At 38.9% G+C, this 26,386-nt stretch overlaps 1 protein-coding gene across 3 annotated transcripts in view; it reads right to left on the bottom strand.

Moving 5' to 3' along the window:
- Positions 1-12,127: 12,127 nt before the first annotated feature.
- NELL1 (neural EGFL like 1) overlaps positions 12,128-26,386 on the bottom strand; it is an 896,605-nt gene continuing 882,346 nt past the window's right edge. For all 3 annotated transcript variants that reach the window (XM_047071414.1, XM_047071415.1, XM_047071416.1), the window contains 3 exons: positions 16,367-16,543; positions 13,759-13,983; positions 12,128-12,311 (listed from right to left, as the gene is read on the bottom strand). In XM_047071414.1, coding sequence (XP_046927370.1) covers positions 12,261-12,311; positions 13,759-13,983; positions 16,367-16,543 — 453 coding nt within the window. In that variant the 3' untranslated portion in view covers positions 12,128-12,260. The remainder of the gene's footprint in view (positions 12,312-13,758; positions 13,984-16,366; positions 16,544-26,386) is intronic.

Raw genomic sequence — 26,386 nt, 5'->3', positions numbered from 1 at the left:
TTTTCTTCAAGTGTGCTTGACCTGTCATTCTTTAGTCTTCTTGGCTCCTTTATTTCAAAAGACCTGAAGCAAAATTCTAGAGTATTTAACACTTCTGTGGCAGATGCTCATGGTCCAGGAAGTTGTCATGGTCATCAGGATCTTACTTGAAATGTCAACACTAAAGTATTTTTTCCCATTTTTAATTTCAAACTTGGATTATGAAATCATTTTTCCTGCTCATTGTCCAACTCTTTCATATGTTCACAAACAAGACCCTCCAAAACTTGGCCCCTGTTTCTCTCTTCAAATGTCCTTACCATCTCCCCCTACTTTCCATTTCACAATTATGTCCCAGAAGTATGGAACCACCTATGGATGCCACTCTATCACTCTCCCAGGTATTCTCCCATGTTATTCTCATCTTCTGGAACACTATTTATTGCAGTATTCCCTTGGATATTTTCATCTCCACCCAGTCCTTTTTTTTTTTTTTTTAAATTTTTTTTTCAACGTTTATTTATTTTTGGGACAGAGAGAGACAGAGCATGAACGGGCGAGGGGCAGAGAGAGAGGGAGACACAGAATCGGAAACAGGCTCCAGGCTCTGAGCCATCAGCCCAGAGCCTGACGCGGGGCTCGAACTCACGGACCGCGAGATCGTGACCTGGCTGAAGTCGGACGCTTAACCGACTGCGCCACCCAGGCGCCCCTCCACCCAGTCCTTTTAAGGACTTCCCTGACAACTTTTTACCCAAAAAGGATGAGTTAAGGTTTCCTCCTTTCTACTCCCTTAGCATCTTATGGTGGCCTCAGTTGCAACCCTTAGCACACCGATTTTAAAGTCCTAGTCTATAACCCCTTACACATTTTAAACTTCTTCAGAAACAAGGGCCATTATTCCTTCATTCTCTTCCTTTCCTGATCAACACACAGTTGGCACATAATAAATACTTGTGGCTGCAAACCAGGTCAAACTTTGTGTTCAAAAAATCTTAGCCCTAGAGATTCAATCTACAATTTCCCCCCTATAATGTACACAACCTGAGTGCTTATTTTTGTTGTTTCTTCCTTAAATTATCTAAATAATTCTATCAGGAAAAGATAATTGAAGCATCTCACACCTGTGCTTTTAATATTATGTGAGCTGCTTCCTTCCTCTAAAAACAATACCTACACTTTATCAAATCTATCTCTGGGAAATAATAGTCATTTGTTGATTCTTTGCCTTTGACAATGAGTATTAAAATCTGGGAGGGAAAGGAAGTGACTTACCTGTTTCAGTCACTCATTGGGACTCTTTTAGCAAGCCTTCATTCTGAACTCTTGCATTTGGTTTTTACCAATCTCCATGGAATATAGTTGAGTTGTGAGCACTCAGTGGCTACTGGCTGATCTGACTTGACTGTACCACTGCAATACAGACCACCTGACAGCCTTCATGGACATGAACACATACATGGTAAGAGCTGGGAGATTTGTGGAAGCCACCAAAATAGGGAAAATTTGAATTAATCTACTCAGTCTCATCTGTTGTTCAAAACTCTCTTCGTCCTGTTATTTGAAAAGTGCCACCAAGCATATTATTTCTTCAGAAACTCCTTCCATTTCTTAAGTGTGCAGAGGAATAGGGTATTCTGCATGTGCCTTCAAAGGTTAAATGTTTCTTTCCTTGAAGGTTTTCCTAGGGAAACAATACCCAGCCTTTTCAGCTGCATAATATTTGTCAGATCAAATGACTTCAAATTACCTGACTGCTCTTCACCATTAGATTTTGGTCCTTCGGCCAGTAGATAATCATTTCCAATCATTACCTACCTACTGTCGTCTATCGACAACACACCCGTTTATCATTGTTCCACTGCCCCACACAACCTGACAGCAGAATTCAAGTGCAGAGCAGTTGTAAGATTTACCTGGCTTGTTAGCAGTTTGTCATCCTTTTAGAATTTTTTCCTCCCTCAAAGCACCTTCAGATGTTTAAGTTACTCATTCATATCCTTGGAGGGAGGAAAAAGAAAACTGGATAAGCCGTGTATTTTCTTGATGGCTCATCAATATAGCTAAGATGTTTTGAACTCTCAAGAAAGGCATAACTCAATTTCTGGCCAGCAATTTACGCAGTTGCCTAAGAGGGTGAGGCAAGAGAGGGCAAGGCATCTGAGGGCGTCAGTATGAGAAAAAACGTCAAAGGAGATTTTCCAAATAACTACTATTCATTGAGCACCTATAACGTTTATGAACTTCATAAAATCCCTCTTTGGTGTGTGGTATTAATCCCCTTTTTTGGTAAACAAGGATGTTGCTTTTTAGACAGGTTAGTAACTTGGTCACAGTTGACTGGACTAAGAAGGGAAAAAACTGGGATTCAAACCCAGGCTTGTTTGGCTCCAAGACATATGCTTTTTCCACTTTGTCTTGTGTCTCCCTGGTATGGTTTGTCTTCATTATTCTTCCGCTTGTCATTTTGTTCCCCACTCTGTACGGTGCTGGTGGCTTCGTTCAGACTCACTACGGCATCAAAATCATGTGCTGTGACTTCATCCCCTTGCACCAAACTCTCTTGTTAGACACCTCTTACCTTATAACAGTGCAGCACATCTGCTCAAGTGTCAGCAAACTTCAACTGATGCCATTTCTTTCTTTCTTCATTTTCTGTTGCTGACCCCCAGTCTCCTACACACCTGCTGACCGCCCCCCGATTATGCTACCAGATCTTCAGGAATGCCTTATTTGTCTAGTTCCAACTGTACTGTAACACCACCACCAGTTACTGCTCATGCCTTGCTTCCCAGAGCTCCTTAAAAATAGCTCGCCTAGTCTTTGTCTTAAACATTAGCAAAACGAATGCCCAGCCTTAGGAGCTGTTTTACCCAGCAATGTCTTCTTCAATAGTGTAATGCTGTGTATTGTACCCTTTTGTCTGGAAGTGACTTCTTTTTCCTCCGAATGCCTGTACCTTGCCATTTTCATTCCTGTTTCCCCAGATAACATTGTCCAAAATAGGTGTTCAGTAAAATAACATTCGATACCTAGAATACATATAAGTTCATAAATAATTGAAAGGAAAAGCATAAACTATTGGCAGCTGGTTTCTTAATGAAGAGAGTTCTTTGGAGCCAGACATATGCATGTGCTCAGGGAGGACATTCTCAAGATACTACAATTCTCATTGTCTTTAGTTTGGGGGCTCCAAAGCTTGAGCCAGATACACTGATTTGTTATATGAGCATTTAAGCCACTTCATGCTCTCACTTTTGCTATTGTGCATTGCATGGGAAGTTCTCAAAGGCCAGTTAAACTATTTTCTTGGTCTGAGTTCCCCTGTTTTACTCTTAAAGTTTGAATTTTCACAATATATCATTTCTTTCATGCTCCAGACAGTGGGCATTTTTTTTTTTTTACTAGTTTTGCCCATTGTGGGGGGAGAGTGATTTCTCGTCTTTTCTTAGATTGCTATGTAAAGTGACTAGAAAGATAAATCTCCCCACTGAAAGGCAGTGTGATTAAACCATCTAGATCCAGACTAGAAGGGCAGATGATGAACAGGCTTCTGCCAGGGACTGGACAGCTGGATGCATTTCACAGCTCACAATGCAACCCTACTCATGAGAACAAATGAAGAGTCACAGGTCTGCAGGAAGGCAGAAGCAGGATGGTTGCAGACAGCTGAATGTAACTACCCATCTTCCATAGAAAGTGAAAGTGAAAATTAACAGCTGTTGAATCTTGGAGTGAGATGGCCTTCTCGCCATGCACGTGCCAGGCATAGCAAGGTCCTACTGCGAATTACAGTTAAAATTGTGGTCCTACTAGAACCAGAATGCATCTCAGGTCCTGTACAACCCAGTCCACATCACTCAGCCTGACATAAAAGGCTATTCTAATCTTTACTCATGCTGCCTACTTTCAGTACCCACTCTCCTCCAGCCGATTTCATTCCTTGTCCTTATTCTGGGAAAACCTTCCTGTTCCTAATCCTTCAAGACAACTTCAAGTCTTCCTTTCTAAATATTTCCCAGCTACTCCATATAGCTTTAGTTTCAGAAGCACAGAACCCCTACACAGAGCTGTGTGTTATAAAACATGTTCATGTCTTCATTTTCTCATCAGTAGAATGTGGATCACTATCCCCAGGCTTTAGGAGTGGTTTAAGTATGAAATGAGACAACATTTGTGTGCCACTTAGTACCATCCTTATTAGATAGCACATTAATTCTATATTAGTCCTCTTCTCTCAGCTCCAAAAATATAGAGCCTGTTAGGTTGCCCATTAAACATTAATTTGATAATTAATTAAAATAGGTTTGTGAGTCTATTTCCTGGTACAAAATGCCTACACATCTTCACAATGCCCAGAGATAGGTTCTTTTAAACTACCTTTGAATGAGATGAAGGGAAGAATGTGTGATAAACTATAATTTAACCAACACCACTGCACAATCCAGAGAGGAAATTGATATGCTATAGTGCCATCAGGTATACTAGGGAGATCTGTTACCTTGGTGAGAAAAGGGAGATATTTGCAACACATACTCACATACAGGGCTTAAAGACCATTAGTCTCAAGCTTTATCTGGAGTACTGTTAAGTCTGAGAGAGAAACCTGAAATTGACTTTCACAGAATTAATGAAGATTTTACAATGTGCTTGAAATTCCAGATAAATATCTGACGGACTATTTTTTTGTTGTATGGTCAGAAGGTTTTTCTTTTTCCAGAAGTCCTTTTTAAAAAGAGAAATGAGCATTTAGCTGAACTTTCTACTTCTTAATTTTTGCAATGTTGTTGATGGACTGTGAATGGACACCAAGTACTATCCAAGCATTATTGACTAAAGCCAAGCATCCATGACCTCATCATTCCCTTAGTTTTTATAATTGCCTACTGGATTCCTTTCATGGTTTTTTTTTCTCCCTTAGACCATAAATTTAATTTTCTGCAGAAAATAATTACTGGAATATGTAAGTTCCAGCCTATTGGTCCCTTGGACACTGTAGATGGAAGGGCGTCTTCTCTAAATGGGAGTGAGGATTACACAGACATCGTTCTACCCCAGTGCATGAGAAAGAAGGACTCACAACTCTTTGACACATACAGGGGTTAAATCAAGATTTGTTTTCTGGCCTTCTTGATCAAAGTGTGCTAAACTGAATTGTGGCTTCCCAAAAGTTATGTCCACATTCTAATCCCCAGAACGTGTGAATGTTACCTTCTTTAAAAAGGGCGTTTTGCAAATGTAATTAAGGGTTTCGAGAAGAACTCCTGTGTTATTAGGTTGACCCTAAATCCAATGATGAAAATCCCTGTAAGAGACACCTAGAATAGAGACAAACAGAGAAGAGGAGGAGGCGAAAATGTGGCCAAGGTGGCAGAGAATGGTGTTGCAGCCACAAACCAAGATCAAGTAGAGCCATATGAAGCTGGAAAAGGCAAAGGATTCTCCCTTGGAGTCTCTGGAGGGAGAATGGCTCTGTTGATACTTTCATACCTTTCGCCTTTAAAACTGTGAGAAAATAAATTCCCGTTTTAAGACACCAGCTTTGTGATAATTTGTCATAGCAGCCACAGGGGACTCATACCCAAGGCTAGTTTTAGTCTGATACTCTCCAATATCACTTTTCACTCTCTTTGATAGCAAAGAATTTTAAGTCTGTTTTATTTATACTGATTGTCCACATTTTTTCTCACCCGTTGAGTAACAGAGAGAAATGACAAACATTTCTTTCTCGGATGTACTGCAGCTGCCAAGATGCTCTGCCATTGTTAATGAGAAGGTATTCTGTGTTTCTCTTTATCTCTGCAGATGACACTCCAAGAGCCTGCCAGCAGGTCATATGCTTTCTGCTGCCATAGCCTACCTGGGGTACCCTCGTCTGCTAGGATTTGTCAGGTTGTGAATCAGAGTGAAGCTGGAACAGGAAAGACTGTGAGTCTAGTTGTCTTGTTCCTCCACCAAGCGCGACAACACTTAGTCATCGTCAGTGCACTTGTGTGAATTAATCCATATCTGTGGCTTGGGAAATGAACAGTTTTGATAAAAAGTAACATATTCCTATTTTAAGCCTTCCAAATGAGTACTTTCTACACACGCATCATTGGTTTCAGAAATGGAAATATTTAAGATTACAAATGATGCCTTCTAAAAGGTAGGATGCTGATGTTCCACTCATTTAAGAAGTGTTCTAGTTCCAGTAGAATTGAACTAATCAGCAGAAATGTCAATACACACACTTTGCAGAGGCAGATATAGAACACACCAAGGAAATTCTGGGGCTTAGATACCATTCAATGCCATACGATTAAAGTGAATGATAAATGGGAGGGAGGGGGAGAGGGGGTAAAGAGAAAAGCAACTGTTTTGCTGACCTATAAATTCTGAAGTAGCATTAGTTAACTGAAGGGTTTCCTGTGGCTCTCAACCAGAGGTCTGTGACAAATTGATTCTACGAGCTACATCAGTCCACCAACATGTTTTGTATGTCCTGAATTCATTCTTTTAAAGTTGGATTCAGAATTTAAGACTCATAACATCACACAGTAAAATCCCAATTTGCAGCTTCTCTGAATAAAGTGAAAATCCTGGGTCCATATAGTCGACTATCAACAATTGGCTCACAATATACTGAGACCTTTGAGATGCACTATTTATGTCACTGTACTCCCTCCAACTTACTCTGGGTACTTTTCTACAGTGTCCCCAATAATAGTTGAGGTTTAAAAATCTGATTAAAACCTTTGTCAGTCTGATTTCTAGTGCAGTGACTCATTCCTTCAATGCCGTTTTCAAATTTTATATGTAAAATTATCTAAGAAAAATTCTTCCCTGGCCCACAATAGAATCATTAAAGCTCTGTTCACAGACATGATTGAAGGTAATACTTCACCATTTGTAAATATGGAATGTAGTACCCCAGATTTTTGTTCTATTTTCTTTACAGTATCTTCATTTCCAAAGCTGCATGGTGTTTGATGTTTTGATCAAAAGAATATATTTTTATTTTGCATTTAAAAGAAGTATTCCCACCTCCCTCCTTTATATTCATTTGCCTCTTTACTAAAGCAATAGTGTGGGGTGCCTGGGCAGCTCAGTTGTTTAAACATCTGACTCAATTTCTGCTCAGGTCATGGGATCCATGGTGACAGTGTGGAGCCTGCTTGGGATTCTTTCTCTCTCTGACCATCTCCCGCTCATGATCTCTCTCTCTCTCAAAATAAACATTAAAAAATGTAAATGGGCAAATGAATAATATCAGAAAGCAGACTATACGCAAGATCGCCTTTCAGTGCCAGGTTTTGTAGTATTCTGATGGGTGTGTGTGTGTGTTAACTTTAAGGAGTACAGTAAAACCTTAGATTGCGAGTAACTTGCTGATGCTTGGTCTCAGGCTCTGGTGTCTGGCATAAATTAACTTTTAAGAATGTTGGAAGGTGCCCACAACTGGAACTACTGTATTTTTTTGTCACTTCAAAACACCTATGGATAGTCCTTTGCTTTTCCATACAAGAGTAAGCTTAGGAATGCTTTGCTTCATTCTAGGCCAGGCTGCCTACAGATATAAACCCTTTCCTCTGCTGCCTTATTGACAGTTACATTAAATACAGTATATGACAAGAGTTTATTGTATACAGTGTCCCCCATGCAAAAAAGATTCCATTGAGCCAACAGGTAGCAGTGGTTCTATTAGTGATAATGAAAGTCGTCCTACACAATAACCCTCCTCTCTCTTGTCTCCCTTATACCAGCCATGAAGGTTTTCAGAGGTAAGTGCAGGTTAATTTATTTTGCTTTATATTTTATATGTTCTTTATTATTTTGTATTATATTGCAGTATTATAATCATTTTTATATGAATATTTTGGAGTTGTGGAATGAGTCATCCGAGTTTCCATTATTTTTTATGGGGAAATTCACTTTGATATACAGGTGCTTTGGATGACAAGCATGTTTCTGGAATGAATTGTGCTCACAAAAATTGTATTTTAAAATTTTCCTATAGAGCATGAGATTGGGTAAAATGGCTTGTTACTACTGTGGGTTTAGGCATGCTGTCAGATGGCTTTTAATTAGAATGTTTCTCAGTTCTTAGTACCTGAATTTCATAAAGCAGTATCACAATCAGGAGGAATACAGAACACAGAGACAATTACAGATATTGAAGTTCCTCCATGATTGTCTTTTAATGTCATCCATTTAGAAGGAGTAAGAAAAGCTCACTTGAAAATGAAATGTGGGAAAACATTTGGGGTCATTAGCAGGACGGCACAGGGCAAACCGTGTGGATTGGGTGGTAGCTCTAGGTCTATGATGAATTATGAACTCTGGGCAAGTCACTTAACCTGAGTGTTGGTTTCATCTGTAGAGGTGAAGATGAAGTTCAGGTCAATGACTTTGAAACCGTGCTGTTGAAGTTTGTGAGCTATGGTGTGGCATGTGTGAAGGGGTTCTCAACCCTTGCTCCAAACAGAGAAACTGCTTTTACTGAATTTTTATATTGGAGCACAGAATACATTTTGATTTTTCAAACAGGTCTTACCGCTTAAGAACATTTGAAAGCCACTAGAGTGGATTGTCTCCACTCTCTGATGATAACTTTTTGATACTGTAAAAGATGATTATGAATTCAATTTTTACAATTAATTGAAGATATACTCTATGCAAGGCACTATGCTGGATGGTATAAGATGAAGATTGTACATAGGCTAGCCTATATAGTCTGTTAAAAGTCCACAATAGTGACATAAGCACAGAAGTATAAAGCTCAGAAGAGGGGAAGTCTGGTGATATGTATGTATGTATGTGTGTGTGTGTGTGTGTGTATATATATATATATACACACACACACACATAGACATATTATATATGAATATAAATATTAAAATATATGCATTATAGGTCACACATGAATATATATATTGATATTCTACTTATTATAAAACATATAATACACATGCATATATGCATATATTTCATATGCAACATAGAAGAATGAGGTAAATTTTGTTTTAATAGATTTATCTAGTTCATAGAACTTTCATCTCCCCATATTCTACTCTCCTGAATCACAATGTTTTGACACTATAGGTAATTGGAAGGTAGCTAAACACTTATGTATTGATCATTGTTTCTTACCAGACTGTGCGTTAGCTTCTTGACCCTTGTGGTGGAGCAGACAATGGTTAGGGTCTGTAAGGAGGCAGATCTGTTAAATATAGTTTTGTTTCATTAAATGGACACCCATTTTACATTCCACATCATAGAACAAGACTTAACCAAATTCCATCAAGAGATTTACCACATTTTTTTTAAAAAGTAACTTTTGTAAAATTTCTGAATCAAGAAGGTATTTCAAGCAGTTATTTCAACTGGATCCCCTAATAGATTCAAAGATCCTCAACACCTCTAAAGGCTCACATAATGGTGAACTTTAACGACAATTTTTTTCATCTTTATTTTCTGAGCAGAGCGTAGCAGAGTATCTTATGTATAAAGCACTCAATAATTTTTGATAAGAAAATGTCATCAATTATTTGATAGGAAGCAAACCCCTTATTGATAGGAGCTGGCAGTAGTGTAAATTGTGCTACTAAATATCAATAACATGTTATCAACTTGGCACAGGTTACATTTACTCACCAGATCTAAAATGAAACGAAGAAAATACTGACATTTTAGGATTGTAGTTGTATAAAAACAAAACAAAAAAAAACACCCTATTTTAGGATGAGCCATCAACACTGATGGCTGTGCAATAAAGACAGTGGTGAAATTTCGAAAATTCATTGGTAAAAATGGAAACCCATTCTAAAATACACAGCAGTGTTAGTCATTTTCTTTACCAGAGGCTGGTGAACTTTTTCTGTAGAGGGCAAGACCAAGTGAGCCACGAGGTCTCTGTTGGAACTACTCAGTTCTGCCATTCTACCTCTTCAGCAGTAGAGAATGTATTAATGGTCCCTGCTGTGTTCCAGGGAAGTATAGAAGCAGATTTAGCACCAGGGCCATAATTTGCCAACACTGACCTATACAGTTATGAATGATTCTCGTAAATGTCTTAGTTTTTCCAATGAAGATTAATTTTTTAATTTTAATAATTTTAAATTAACATTTTTTAAAAAATTAATTTTTTTTGTTAATGTGATTCATTTTTCAGAGACAGACACACACAGAATCTGAAGCAGGCTCCAGGATCTGAGCTGTCAGCACAGAGCCTGACGCAGGGCTCAAACTCACAAACTGCAGGATCGTGACCTGAGCCATCCAGGTGCCCCTTAAGATTTTTTTTTTAATACTGGGTCATAAATATTTTCTTTATTATTTTTAAGAGAGAGAGAGAGACAGAGAAGCAGAGAGTAAGCAGGGGTAGGGCAGGGAGAGGGGGAGACACAGAATCTGAAGCAGGCTCCGAGCTGTCAGCACAGAGCCTGATGCGGGGCTCAAACTCGTGAACCACAAGATCATGACCTGACTGAAGTCGGATGCTCAACTGACTGAGCCACCCAGGCACCCATATTTTTAAAAGAATCATTTTCAAGTTTTCCATTCCATGATTGCATTTAAGGAGTTAAAGGAGAGATATCTTCTAACTTAGCACATTTTAACAGTAGTTGTCAAATACAGTAAACTATTGACATAATTTAATTCACATGGAATTAATTTCATGTAGTGAACTCCATCTTTGCAAAAATATTTGATATTGAGTAGAATCTCTGGCAAATATCAATGAAAAATGGTAATCTGAGCTTGTCATTTTTTTTTTTCAACGTTTATTTATTTTTGGGACAGAGAGAGACAGAGCATGAACGGGGGAGGGGCAGAGAGAGAGGGAGGCACAGAATCGGAAACAGGCTCCAGGCTCCGAGCCATCAGCCCAGAGCCTGACGCGGGGCTCGAACTCACGGACCGCGAGATCGTGACCTGGCTGAAGTCGGACGCTTAACCGACTGCGCCACCCAGGTGCCCCACGAGCTTGTCATTTTTAATGAATAATTTTATTATTTTGGGGGATTTAAAATATTGTTAGCATGAATGACTTAACATCTTTTTTGATACTAGGAAAGTGAATAAAACTTCATGAAACAACTTGGTTCAGAATAATGAATTCAAGAGCCTTAGGTATTATAAACCACTATGACGTGATTTAACTGAAACTACAACCTAAGTTTGAATTCTCAGCTCAGATAAAATGTTATTTACACATTTTATTCGTTTTGTACCACTCAATAACTGCCAACTCTTAAAAATATGCTGGTGGCTCAAATAAAAACATTCACTGTTCTAAAAGAACTATTGAACATACAAGTAACTTTTCTTAAAGGTGCATCCTTCACCACCTGAGAGGTGGTGTGGTCTAGAAGAAAATAGCACTGGGCAGGCATTAGGAGAGCTGGCCACCAGTCCCAACATGATATAAGTCAACCAAACTGTTGTTCAGGAGCCATTAATTTACTATTCTGTAATGCAGGAACGTAATGTAATGTAGGAATTACACCATTCACCTGTGCTAGGATGATAACTTGAATTAATAGATATGCAAGTCCCTTGTAAGTTATCAATTTTTCAGTGCCTGGAAAGGTGGTAAGTATTGCTGCTTCTAAATTGTGACTTAAGCTTTTGTCTTATTTGCAAGAGGGAGGAGAAAGTTCTTTTAACAATAATTATATAATCATGTTTGTGGCCTTGCCCCTCTTTACTATATCAGAATTTCTTTCACCTTGTTTAAACTGAATGAGTAAGCATCTAAGTGTGTTCAACAGTCTGAAATGTAAGTATGATTCAGTTAGACTCTACATACATTCATCAAAACATTTCACACGGGTCTCGATACTAAGTATGCAGTGGATGGGACAGAATCACAACAGGCAACTTTATTTGTAGAATTTGACCCAAAACTCAAGAAAAAAATAAAAAGAGCCGAGTCTCTATTATGTTAGTACACAAAATAAACCAAAAAACACATCAACATTTACCATGAGATCATTTAAATGTATTTGCAAATGATTTGATGAGGGAAACGTGATTTACAACACGGGAAACTTCTTATAACAACCACTGTAGGTCACCTAGACTAGGTATAACAACCACTGTAGGTCACCTAGACTAGGTTAGCAAGAATGAACAAAGTGATAGATCCAAAAGGCAACCCCCAAACACCTTCCTCAGATGGAGACTTTGGTAATTGTGGTAAAAAACAAAACAAAACACCAATTCCTGTTCTTCACCATGCTGGATGGTCATTTCGTCCATTTTTCTCCCGCAATGATGAGTCCATTTTAAATACTTCAATTATTATGAAGACACTCCAAATCCACAGAACAGCAGACACTTCCATTCTGTGCATCAAGACAAAAGCGTTAGCCAACTGAGACAGAGGATATAAATCAATCAGCAGTGTGCATTTTCATATCCAAAATGACCATCTCCATTTTGAGATAAGCTCCATGAATGCTACTGAAAAACTACCAGAAAAATGCTAGAGGAGGTGGGGGAAGGAAAGACATAGGAGATCCTCTTGAGTCCCTTTGCTAGCTCCTGCTGGCAGTGCAAGTTTATACCTCCCAAACCATGTTTGGGATTCGTCCCCTGTATTTCCAGGTTGTTCACGCAACTTAGTCACCGGACTTATTCTAAATAAAATTGTTTTCAAAAACATACCCCTCAAAGATAATTTGTCATTGACAAAGCAAATCAAAAGTAGAAGAACATGAAGGCAACTCCAAAATGGGTTCCAGAAAGGTTTGCATAATAGGAACAGAGTCTCTCAGTGGTGACTATGAAGGGAACAGTACATATTTAGATATATAAATTAATGGAAATTAATGTTAATACACCTTGATAATCTCCCTAAATGAATCTCAAACCTGACCTCAAAGAAATACTAATACATTACACAGGTCTCCACATCCCCTGGTCGCTAAGTTTACTGGGGCTTGAAAGTACACACGGGACTGTGGCTCTTTTGCTATGTGCAGGTTGATATTGGCCTTTTCCTATTGGGGCTGAATTTAAAGATGGTACTTTCCAGAAAAAAGAAAAGAATCCACCTTTAGAACAGCCATAAAGAGATGACTTGGGAGCCTTCCACTGATAGCTGAGCCAGGATTTGACAGAACCAAATAGACTAATATTTTAAATGTGCTTCATCAGGAGAATCTTCAATGTTTTGGCAGAGATGGCTGCCTAACCCCAGCTTCAAGTCAGCTGTAGCCATAGCTCTTCTCAAGCTTTGTAGGGAGGAAGGGGTCAGTTTTTAATATCAAAGACGTATGAGGATCGCTCATGGGAATTCCTCCAAAATGACAGGAAAATAATCACAATTAAATCCTGCAGCAAGAGCTTCAAGTCCCTGCATTAGATACTGTGATAATTAAAGCAAACAACTTCATAGAGCACTTTCTTCTAACACTGACAGTTTCATGAAAGGGCTTTTAAATTTTTCCAGCATGAAAAAGAGATCTTTTTTCTTTCTTTCCTTTTTAATATGCAGGTCAAAATAGCTTAAATCAGCCATAATTGGACCTAGTGTCAATTGTTAAAATTCTGTAGTTCAAAGGCAAGAGAGAGGACTGTTTTAGTCCATGTTCATTTGGAATTTATCTATATACACAGTGTGGCTCCGATCCGCTCAGACATATTAACCTCCCTTGAGATGGAAATGCCTGCCTGTGTTTCCATCATGCCCCTCAGAACCTGTGCATTTAGAAACATCAGGAATGAACCTCCCGCAGGTACTCTGTGACAACTGTTCAAGGCCCAGTTGTCCTCAGGACATCCAATTACCTTGCATTTGCAAGTTGTGCAGGGAGATCCAGCCATTGTCCACACTGCGCCGCTCAGCCTTGAAATGCCATAGCTGTCCAGACAAGTTTTTCTGATGTCGTAGGCAATGTTATCAGCCAGGCAGGGGTCACTGACACAGCGGGGACAACACTCCCCTTCCAACATGGCTGTGTACTCACAGCTCAGATTGGGGCAAGTGAGTGGCCAACAGTCTACCTCTCCTTCCTGTAGAGAGAGAGCCAGAAATGGTTTATCTTTATTCTTATGAACAATTATGCTCCCAAAGTCCCGCCGGGGGTGGGGAGGGACAGTAATTATCATCACTGTCCTCACTGTATGTTTCTACTTCCACCTTTATGGGTATAATGTGCTTCCTCCTTGAAGAGCTCCTATAGATTAGATATCACCTCCTCCATGGTACTTTTGCTGACTGTCTATACTGCAGCCTGAGAAAGAGGCAGGTCCACATCTGTGTACCAATGGCACCCCATAACTATTTTTTATCATCACATTTATGTTCCTTATCAGTACAACTCCAGATTAAGTTTTGAGCATTTAGGCTTTGGGCTTGTTTCTTTATCTCCCTGATGCTTAGCACAGTTTTGGTCAAAAAAATGCTAATTGAATGAACAAATAAGTGCATAGGTGATAAGGTGATGGCTAGTGTCTTAAGAGAAATTAACTTCTCTTAAGGTCAAAGCGGAACCTGAAGCACTGTAATATTTCAACAACATCATAAACTGAGTTCTTAGTATCAAATTTAAAATTGAGACTGGGAGAACTACTTCAGAATGGTTTTGAATGTGACATTTAGCTAGTGACATCACTAACATGTAGCAAGGTATGGAACACAGATGGAACCTCTGTGTGTTTCAGAGTCTGGCAACTGTGGCTCCACTGAGCTGCCTATAACTATTTCTCTAGCCGCCTCTTCAGTTATCATGGAAATTCATTATAATTTATGAAAACTCACGCCTAACGATTTGGTCAGCTACATAACAGACAAGGTCTATCATGCTCACCATTATATCATCCAGAGTCTATTTAGTAAATATGACCCACAGTATACTCAAATAATTATTAAGCTACGTGTTCAACATCTTCAGTTTTCCCAGGAGATATTAGCCTTAGGGGCTAGGGATGGACATGGAAACACTTCTGAAATTCAATGAAAATTTCATGTCTGAAATTAATCCCAATTCTTCTAAGTGCCTGATGACTGACTTCTTGAAAAAGAAATGCAATTTTCCAGACTGATATAGTTGTGTTGGGTTCAGTTGCCCTCATATGGGAGCTTGAAAAAAAAATGGCTTTGATTTGAATATATCTGAATTCTACTCCTCAGTATTAGGGGTGATTCAGAAGAATGTATTCTACTAAGATGATCTGCACATTCACCAGGAGACTTTAGAAAATCTGAGAGAAATTTACAGTACAATTTCTCTAAATGCTTATTTTCATACAGTATTCACGGACTAAATCACTAATTTTAGAAAATGTTAAAGTATGGAATGCTGCTTATAGGTTCTATTACAAGTAGACTTGGTTGTGACTTGGTTCCAATAGTTATGACTCCCTCAAAGAAGGAACATAAGATTCACTAGGATTATATAGCCTAACAGTCTTTGCATCCTTTGAAAACTTTGTGGTATGATTTGAAAGAGAAAGAACTAGGTCCAGAAATTAAGCCTTTTCTTCGGACATTCTCAGATCTGATTATACCATTAGTATCTTTATATGAAGATCCAAAATTACCTCTACTTGTTCTATATGAAGGTTTAGCATCTGAAACATCTAGAAAATGTTATCAGTAGTGACTTCTGTATGCTAAGTACCTTCTATGTGCCAAGCACTGTATTTGCACTTCACATATGTTCTCTCATCTTCCTGACAGCCCTACAAAATTGGTATTCCACTTGTGTACAAGGAAAGAATGATCAGTGCAAGGTGAGGATTTGCCTGAGTTAATAACACAGAGCTAGCAGGTGGGAGAAGCAAGAATGAATTCTAAGTCTCTATGACTCCATCCCTGATATTTCTACCATGTTCTGTTATGTCTCCTATTGAAACTTTTAATGGTTAGGTCCCAAGAAATCAAAGATTTGGCTCTTTAAGAACTACAAGTCCCGGTCAAGGCTTTGAAAGTTTTCTATCATGCAGAGATTTTGCTTCATCTGGATTTGCCAAAAAGTAGGTGTAAACTAACATAAGTTGAGCCAAATCTGACCCATAAACACATTCTTTTAGTCTTGTATATTGATTTTTTTGTTTTGTGTTTTAATTCCAGGACAGTTAACATACACTGTTATATTGGTTTCAGATATACAGTATAGTGATTTCAACTATTCCATACGTCACCCAGTGCTCATCAGAAGTGCACTCCTTTGTCCCCGTCAGCTATATCACCCATCCCCCCACCCTGTCTTTGCATATTGTTTTAAATAGTAGAATCTGAATGTCTTTAGGCAGAGCATATGCCCCGTAGTAGCCACAAGACTCAAGTTTCCTGAATAGGATCAAAAATAGCAGAAACTAAAACCCATAAGCAACTGAGTTTGCAACCTTTCCAGAGTAAAAGGAGAAAACATTCTAAGGGAAGCTGACATACCAGACACCGGCACTGCTGGCAGCTATGAGTCCAATTGTCTCCGCTTCGATAGAGCTTGTGTCCTTTTTGATCTAAACATTGGCTTGTGACCCTGGTGTCACACTCTGGGCAACAGAAAAGGTCAACGCTTGGATTCTGGCAATCACAAGCTGTCCGTCGGCAGAAGATCTTTCCATCCTGTTTAGAGATGAGGTTAAGGAGGTTACATCATTAGGGAAACAAGGTGGCTGCACTAGGAAAGGGAAACCTTAGAGCACATAGGAAGGATTTCTTAGAGTCCAAGTACTCCCCTGTCCACCTTTCATTTTGTTTAAAACAGATGCACGTGTGTGCACTCACACATATACACACCCTGTCTTTCCCTAACTTTGCCTGCAGATCAGCTCATGTAAAAATGGAGATATTTCTGGGGCGCCTGGGTGGCTCAGTCGGTTAAGCGTCTGACTTCAACTCAGGTCACGATCTCGCGGTCCGTGAGTTCGAGCCCCACGTGGGGCTCTGGGCTGACGGCTGGGACCCTGGAGCCTGCTTCCGATTCTGTGTGTGTCTCTCTCTCTGCCCCTCCCCGGTTCATGCTCTGTCTCTCTCTGTCTCAAAAATAAATAAACGTTAAAAAATGGAGATATTTCTAAATTCAAAAAGTTGTATGTTCCTTGAAACTCTTTTTTTCTTAAATGTTCCCAAAAAATTACATTTCTAAGTAAAATTACAATTAAACCAAGGATTTAAAAATGCATATATGTTCAAGAACTCGTTTAATGGGAAAACTATGCTCCTGTGTTTTTCCCAGTTTACAATGATACCACCAAATGCATTAAAATGTATTCATCTAATTTTATCTCTGTCTCAACTCTGGGAGGAAGTCTGACTTTACCCTTTTTTACAGAAAAATTAACTGAGGCCAAGAGAGGCTAAATGACTTATCCAGTATGGAGTTAAAGATCTCTAAGGAGCATCACCAGGGCTTCTGGTTTCAAAACAATTTTTCTTCTACAAGATAGGCTTTAGGCTATTTATTACAAGGGGCTATATCAGGTGCCCCTTACACCCTAGGTGTCCAAATAATAGGCACAGTACAATTTCTGGAGTAATGGCCCTGAACACTCGTAAAGACTTGAAGTTCAACAGCACTCAAACATTAACACAGTACATTTGCAGGGGTGCCTGGGTGGCTCAGTAGGTTAAGCCTCTGACTTTGGCTCAGGTCATGGTCTCATGGTTGGTTGGTTCGAGCCCTATGTCGGGCTCTGCGCTGATAGCTAAGAGCCTGGAGCCTACTTTAGCTTCTGTCTCTCTCTCTGCCCCTCCCCTGCTTGTGCTCACTCTTTCTCTCTCTCAAAAATAAAATACAAAAAAATGATAAAAATAAAATACAAAAAAATGATTGTACATTTGCAGCATGCACCCATTATACATCTGTTGCTTACAATAACTTCTCACTTCAGACAATGAAGACGCTGAAAATGTAAGACGTGTGGCCACCATGTGTGGTTATGACTGCTTTGCTGAATATTTAAAAACTAAAGAATCTCAGAGCCAGGACACATAACCAAGCTTCCTGGGTCTACACTTGAAACTTCTCTAGAGCAACCATATCAAGTCATCAAGCCTATGCTTGATGTTCTCCAGTCTCAAGGAAGCCACTACTATGGAAGGCATTCAATGTATATATCTCTATTCATGTATGAACGTTAAAAACTGGACTTCTTGTTGCCTCTATCCACTGATATTTGTTCACACTGTTGCTAATCACAGAACTCCCAATCCCCTCTGCTACACTTTCAACTTTCAACTCTTCCGTTTGTAGAAGAGAGCATTATGTTTCCACTGAATCATCTCATCTCTGGATTATCTCTTAATTTTTTGACTAGTACCACTAGTTTTGAATCCTTTCATTGTTATAGTTGTCTTCTTCTTCAACAGTTTAAGTATTTCCAATATAATAATAACAATACTCTACCTTGATTTTAACATTTATTTTGTGCCATACATTGTGCTGTCTTTTATATGCATTAGCACATTTAATCTTTTAAGGTTATTTTAATTTTTGAGACATACACACACACACACACACAAAGGATCTGACGCAGCCTCCACGCTAACAGCAGAGAGCCCGATATGAGGCTTAAACCCAGAAATCACGAGATTGTGACCTGGATCTGAAGTTGGATACTTAACCCATGAGCCACCCAGGCATCCCAGCACATTTAGTCTTGATAAATCTGTGGAGTACAATTTACACTCCATTTCTCAAATGAGGTAGCTGAGTAAAAGAACTAAATATAATTCTTCAGTAACAGTCTGACCAGCAGTGAATTGGGACTCATGGTCACCTTGTTTTAAGCTCTATGTGTTCTTTAAAGTAGCCTGGTTTCAATATTTACTTCCCTACTTACTATGGTATGTCATGATGTTGATTTATATTGAACTTAATGAAGACTAAAACCTCATTAAGCACTATCCCTATCTTGTGTACTCAGTTGTTTGGGGGCAGCAACTATAACACCTGATATTTATCCTTATTGTATTTTACCTTGTTAGATTCATTTCATCTCTCTTCCTGTCACAATGTTTTCTAAATGCTGTTTCTGTCATCCACCATAGTTCGTCCTCCTTCATAGCCTAGTGACATCTGCAAACTTGATGGCTCTGCCCTCAGGGTCTTCATCTACTTCATCAATAACAATGTTGAATAGGACAGCGTTCACTGAGACAAGTTTACTGTCAGCTGAAGTGGAAATCTTTAAATGCTTTACATTTTTTTATGGAGAATGGAAAGGAGACCTGCTGGCTGTGTATATAACGACATAACAGGTTGAAAAATGCTTTTCCTCAAAGCATGTGCATTTTAGCTACTTTTGCATAAAATGACAAGAAATAATTTTCTAACTATCAAGGGATGACAGATTATACAAACACACACTCAAGTTAAGCAAATGCATTGAGTCAGAGATTATAATTAGTCTGGACAAAGGACTCTCCAGATTCTAGGACTCTTCCAACAATAGGCCCTTATTTTAACTCAGTTATATATTTTGCTCGTGTAACCATTGCCCAGAATGACTCTCTAGTGATTTATTTTAACCAACAGAAGTTGAAAAAAAGTAACAGTAGCTACCATATAAAATCATATGGTCAGGTCAGCTACCGAGGTCACAGTATTACTCTCCCCAAGTATAGAATGATTGGGCCTCCATAACCTAAAAGCTCTATCCACAAACCACGGTAAACCGGGATGCATTGCTTTAGAAGAGGCTATTGTACCACAGGCAATAAGGCCCAATCAGAATGTTAGGTTTCTCTCTGAATGTGGGGATTAAAAGAATGAATAAGAATAAGTGGATAGCCTCCAGGGTTAGTGCAAAATAAAGCAATTTCCTATCTCATCAATTATGTGAAAATGCCAAACAGGCCCCTCTTAGGTTCTAACATATTTTAGAACAATGGCTATGTTCATTCTGCCTTTTGAATTACAGAATAACTGTCAAGAAAATCATTTTTAATAATGAAAATGTCACAGGTGGCTCCATTAATTCAATGAGAATGCCATTACAAAACCTCAGCTAACAGAACACAGCCACACTAGCATCTAAACTTGGCAAGACAATTGAGCTCAAAGTTGGTGAGTAATCTTTCTCATGCTAGATCTCTGGGGTCATTCCCAGAGCCTGACCTCAGTCCTAGCTGGATTGGTCAGAACAAGCCCCATCTAAATGCCAAAGATGTATTTTTTCACCCTTCTGCTGTAGAAGCTAAATGCTTTTATGTAATTTTGTAATGGATTTCAGCTATAAACAATGACTACTATATTATTTATATTGCTCCTGAATTTTAAGAAGCAGGGACATACACTTTCCCATCAAATAAAAAAGGGATTTATTCTTACACCATGGAAAGTTACAGGTTTTATACTATAAATTACACATTTTATTACTGAATTGTTAACACATTATTTACTCCAAATTGCATAATATCACTTTTCTGCCACAGTTTTGAAACTTTTAAATCAAGAAGGTGGAGGTCTTGGGGTGCCTGGGTGGCTCAGTTTGTTATGTGTCTGACTTGATTTCAGCTCAGGTCATGATCTCACAGTTCATGAGACCAAACCGAACATCAGGCTCTGTGCTGACAGTGTGGAGCCTGCTTGGGATTCTGTCTGTCTGTCTGTCTCTCTCTCTCTCTCTCTCTTTCTCGCTGCCCCTCCCCAACTTACGCACATATGCACACTCTCTCTTAAAATAAGTAAATAAAAACTTAGGTAAGATTATTTATGTAAATTCAATTATAATATAACCTGGGTTTGGCAAACTGACACCTACAGTCTAAATTCAGCCAGTCACCTGTTTCTGGAAATAAAGTTTTATTAAAACACACCTTCCCTTGTTCATTTACATATTTCCTTTGGCTGTTTTCACACTCTAATGGCAGAGTTCAGTACATGAGACAGAGACCTGACAGTTATGCAAAGACCATCTGGCCCTTCATAGAAAACATTTTTTGATCTTTGATATAAAGAGTAAAATTAAGAGTGGTACTCTAGACCCATCTATTCTACCTTCTCACATACAAATTTTTGTGTTGTGATATCCAGTCTTTACAAAATATTAATTTGGCTTCAGGTTACACCACACAACCAGCCCTCTCTAATTAGCACTTCTCTAATAAAACTCTTAACAGTCATTGATTCCAAATGTCTCATTTTAATGAAGAGGAAATCAGGTCCAGAGAGGGGAAAGCACTTCTCTCACAGAGCAAATTAATGACAAAACAGGAAACAGACCTCACTCCAGACATTCATAGCAATGATTTTCCAATATGCTAAAGGGTAGGATAAAAGGACTTCACACAACTCAAATCAGAAGGATTCTTGAGGCAATCGTTCTCAAATGTGGTCCTCTGACAAGCAGCATTAGAATCTCCTGGAAACTACTTAGAAATGCAAATTGTTGTGCCCAAACCCAGACTCACCAAACAAGAAAGTCTATGGGGTAGACTCAGTGATCAAAGTTTCACAAACCCTCCAGGGGATTCTGGTCCAAGGAAGAGTTTGACACCTCTGATGGAGAAACAAAGCAATGAAAAGGCAGGATTTGGAACTACATGCAGTAGAAGTATGAAGTGAGGAGAACAGAAAAGAAGACCCTGTTCCTTGACAGGACCCCTAGAGTTTTGAGGGTGAACTAAATTTGCCAATTTGTTCATGTTTCAAAGAAAAGGAAGCACAGCCAACTCCTTCCATCAAGAACACCCTAGAGAGGAAGGTATTGACAATGTCACTGGTTAGGTTTAGAGAGCAAAGCAAAGCATTTTTAGGAGTAAACTGCAGGATTTCAGAAAGCTAACCTCTACCCTGGCCCCAGGCACAAGCTGATTCATCCCTGTTCTTCACTCTACGAATGGGTGCCACAGGGAGAACGGCAGGGTTATTTTATTGTCAGCTCCTTGCAGACAGGGCTTTCTTCTTGCCTGAAGGAAACACAGGAACCCCTTAGGTTTCCCTAATCTGGCCACCTTCCTCAGTTTCTGAGCAAAGGCTTGTATGAGGCCAGGTCACGTGGTCAGCATTCCAGACAATCTCATGGCAAAGATCCTCTCCACTTTACCCTTCTTCTGTGTTGCCACAGGAATTTGGCCCTCCACTTGCAGAGCGCAGGTGGTTATTTATGGTATCTATTTCCCTATCCATCTCTAGTACTACATTTAGTTAAAGGATGAATGCTATTCACTTTTCAACTAAGAAAATGAACAAAACAAAACAATCCTGCAGGCAGCACAGAAATAAAATCTGGTCCTCACAGCTTGTTTTCTCCCACTGGATTTTCCAGTTACTACTAGAAGTAGATGAAGGTGTAGGAATAAATGCAAGCCTAACTTGCAACCCTGGCTCCTTCTCTGATCATTGGCACCGGAACACTTTTGAGCCAGGAAAATGGGGCAGTTAAGTTGCAAATATGCCACTCTGGAGCTTCTGCCCACAGAATGAGGGCACACATGGCCACAGGGAGTGAGTGTCTGACATTATCATTTATCAAGACCCATGACTTAATTTCAGTGTTATCTTTCATGTGATCTGTCTCTAACCCTCCTTCGGGTTCTCATCTTTACTCTCCTGAACCTTCAATTCAGTCTAAGTGGTACCTCTCCATTTAGTTTGGATCTCCTCAGTCCTTCTACTGTGCTGTCGATCAGACTTTGGTTGGGCCATGCCAATCCTCAACAAAAAGTCACTCATGATACTCTGCTGCCCACAGAATAAAGTCTGAATTCCACTGTCTGGCTCTATCTGTAACCTTTCTCTCTTGGCTTATTATCAGTTATCCCCCTCCCATACTCTTCTTTTTTTCTGATATTCTAAGCCCACCATTTACTTCATATTTTTCTTAACACATGCAATGTTTCTGCATCTTTGTTCTTGCTATTCCCTCTGCTTGGGATTCACTTTCCGCACATCTCTACTTGGCTAAATTTCTCATCCTTGAAGGTCTCACTCAAAGGTCAATTCCTCTGTGACATCTTTCCTTATTCCTTTCTGCATCCTCCTAGAATACAATAATACTTCCCTTTTCCATGTCCCTATAACAAATCATTCATGACTACAGGGGCATGTCAGGTGACTGTGTATCCATTTGTCTGTTCATCTCCATAATCAACAATATAATATGACCACTCATACTAAAATGCTGCAGTTTCTAGGAAGTTAAAAACCTGAGACCTCTCTATCTTCCCATGTAGCACAGGTAGAAAATAAAGATGTCTCCTAAGGCTCTGGACAAATTTATGGATGGAAGAGCCACAGATGGGCATCTGTGAAAAGAAACTGGGATATAACTAAGATTTAGAGGTCAAGCCTAAAGAGACCACCATTTTTCACTCTGTGGTCTGGATAATGCTAGAAGAACATGGGTTCCAAGCAATTTAGCAATCTTTCTGGGCCTAATCAACTAAGTGGTCTAAAGATGCATAAAATTACTGTCACTGTTAAGGAAGCACATGGCATCTAAACAAAATCCCAAATCCATTTGGGTCTACTGTTATTGCCGAACTCCATTAAGTTGTGGACATGTTTCAAGACTTCTTTTTCAATTGGCATGAAACACTAGTAGCTAACCTGGTGTACTGACTCTCAAGGGGGAAAGAGGCCTTTAAAAGAACTTTGAGTCTTCTTTGGTAAGTGATTAGTCATGGAGAGACAGCTCTCTGCAAGTCTCTGAGCTAGGTACTTCAAATTTATCTTGATCTTAATTCACTCTCACAGCAGATGTGTCTGCAGATATTAACCCAGTCTTACTGATAAAAAACATGGCTCAGAAACATGAATCTTGCAGAGTTCACAGAACCACACCCATGTGGAGCAGTAAGGCCGGGAACCCATTTCTCTAACTAGAGACCTTGGAATTTTGTCATGGATATCTCGGTTTCAGGTCTACTGCCACCACTTACTTGTGTGAAACTTGAGTGTCTTGTTTCTTCTGTAAAGTAATAATAATATTTACTTCATGAGGTTGTTTTCAAAGTATGAGAAGATACTTATAAGTACCAGACACAAAAAAAATGTTCCCTCATTTCTACCTCCATGCTTAGGACAGAAGGAAGATCCTGGGGCTGAGGAAGAGATTGCCAAACCGGATCTATACAGAATTATCCAATAACATTGTTCCCCCTACCCTCTCTTCCCCACCAGTTGTCTTAATTTCCATGTGTCCTTTATAAATCATATTAACTTTTCTAAATCTTATCAGAACTTCAGATAATATGTGGCTAAGTTACAGGAGAAATTATTTGGGCTATACTATGTACTATCATTCAATAGTACCTATTTAAACGCCCTTCTTCATGGATGTCCTAATTATTTATTGCAGTTTCTTTATCTTTTTCTTGTCATGGTAAGCCTGACCATAAATTATATATTGAACCAGGGGCACCTGGGTGGCTCAGTCGGTTAAGCGTCTGACTTCATTTCAGGTCATCATCTCACATTTCTTGAGTTTGAGTCTTGTTTTGAGCTCTATGCTGACAGCTCCGAGCCTGGAGCCTGCTTCAGATTCTGTCCTGTCTCTCTCTGCCCTTCCCCCACTCACTCACTGACTCTCTCTCTCTCTCAAATATAATATTAAAAAAAACTTATATAGAGAGCCAGCCAAAAACTAGGGAAAGAATTTGAAAGTTTTCACTCCAAGTTTACCATTTTTTCTAGTATTTATCAATCCTTTCTGTTGAATATTTATCATATTAACATAATATTTATAATAGTGATTCAATATAATAATTTTCAGGGTGTCTGGGTGGCTCAGTTGGTTAAGCATCTGTCTCTTGATTTCGGCTCAGATCATGGTATCATGGTTGTGAGTTCAAGCCCCACGTCAGGCTCTGTGCTTGAAATCCTCTCTCTCCCTCTTTCTGCCCCTCCCCTGCTCTCTCTCTCAAAATAAATATACTTAAAATAATTTAGCATTATAATTTTCATGCTGTATTTCATATTTAAAATATATAAAATAACACAATTAGATGACAGAATACAAAAGCAATAAATATTCAGCATAGGTTTGAACCTTTCCATGTAAAACTTATGTTTTAAGAAAAATTCCTACTGTTATGTACGTAAAATTAATGGACTCAAAAGACTAATGCTGGTGTACTCAGCTCTATAGTGATATTCAGACATCCTGAAGTGCCTGACATTTTTAAGCAGGTGTTAGAATAGCTGAAAACCTTGTGGAAAAATGCCATGTTGTGAAATCCGGGTTACTTTTAAACCATTTAAATATTTAAACCCTCAAATATGAAATTGACCCAAATTATCACTCTTTGTATTGTAGAGAATTTGAAAGAATAATTTGTACATGATGACATACTAATCCTATTTCAATGTATAATATGCAAAGAAATGTATACATAATACTTATTGTAAAGTAAATGTAGAAATGCCAGCTGCTGGCAAGAAACAAAAAAGAAAATCCTGGAAAGGATTTGAAAGGTCTATATGAATAATGATACTAAGCCACAAACTAAAACATTTTGGAAAGGGTGAGAGAGAAATACTGAGGGCATAAATGTCACTAGCAGTTTCCAGACTTACAGAATTTTAGAGACAGAAAGAATTTGATTATCATCTAGCCAATTGTACAGCTGAGGAAAAAGGCTCTGATGCTAAGTTGTTTGCTCAAGGTCACAAAGCCAATTACTAGCAATGCCTGGAATAGAATCCAGGTCTTCTCATTCCTGGTGGAATGCCTTGAAGTTGCATATTCCAAGGAGTTTAAGGGAAGAGAAAAGAACCCAAGAATAAGAGTAGAGTGAGAAAGGTTGATTTCTGGCTTTGTCTAGGTTTAAATTCAACGTTCTTCTAAGTCTAAATGAGGGAGATGATATTCCATCTTCCAAGTATAATATAGGAATCATATAGCAGAGTATTTATTTTGAATACTATCTAAAGAGGCGTATTGTCCTTGGATAATATAAACACTGGGTCAAAATAAGATAAAAGCACTTTAATTTAGTGGCTAATATAATCTAGGGGAAAATGCACCAATTTCACCTTTAGCATGCCAGGACACATTTCATTTATAGTCTCTCTTTGAAGGACAATTTTGAAGCATCGTAAAGAAGTTATTAATCTCTTTATGATATGACAACACTGGTTGTGTATGAGATTGAGTGGCTTCTGACATCTGGCTTGTATAGTTTTTTTCTCTTCATAGTCCTACATTCTTTGATTCTTCTTTTAATATGCATTCCATCAACTAAAGCCTACAATGTAAGAAGTATTTGTGAGTGCCTAGCTCAAAGACTTTCCCTACCATAGTCTGCAAATAATTTTTCCACTGTCTTTTGGCATCTTGAGTTTTGGAGGAAAGTCTGAAGCCAACCTGAAATTTCCCAGGATACGCTGACCTTATGCTGTCCTGATGCTTATGGCACTAGTACTGGTCCTGATGGCTTTATACTGATTGGTCTTGTTATAGTAAGAGAATCCTTTTGGTGTACAAATCAGTCATCCTTCTCCTTTATCTATGAAATTGG

This window comes from Lynx rufus, unplaced genomic scaffold (assembly GCF_022079265.1).
Source record: "Lynx rufus isolate CCGP_SWC_20201006 ecotype Redwood Valley unplaced genomic scaffold, mLynRuf1.p SCAF_9, whole genome shotgun sequence".
In the NCBI taxonomy this organism is placed as follows: domain Eukaryota; kingdom Metazoa; phylum Chordata; class Mammalia; order Carnivora; family Felidae; genus Lynx; species Lynx rufus.
This window is presented reverse-complemented; position numbering and strand designations above follow the sequence as displayed.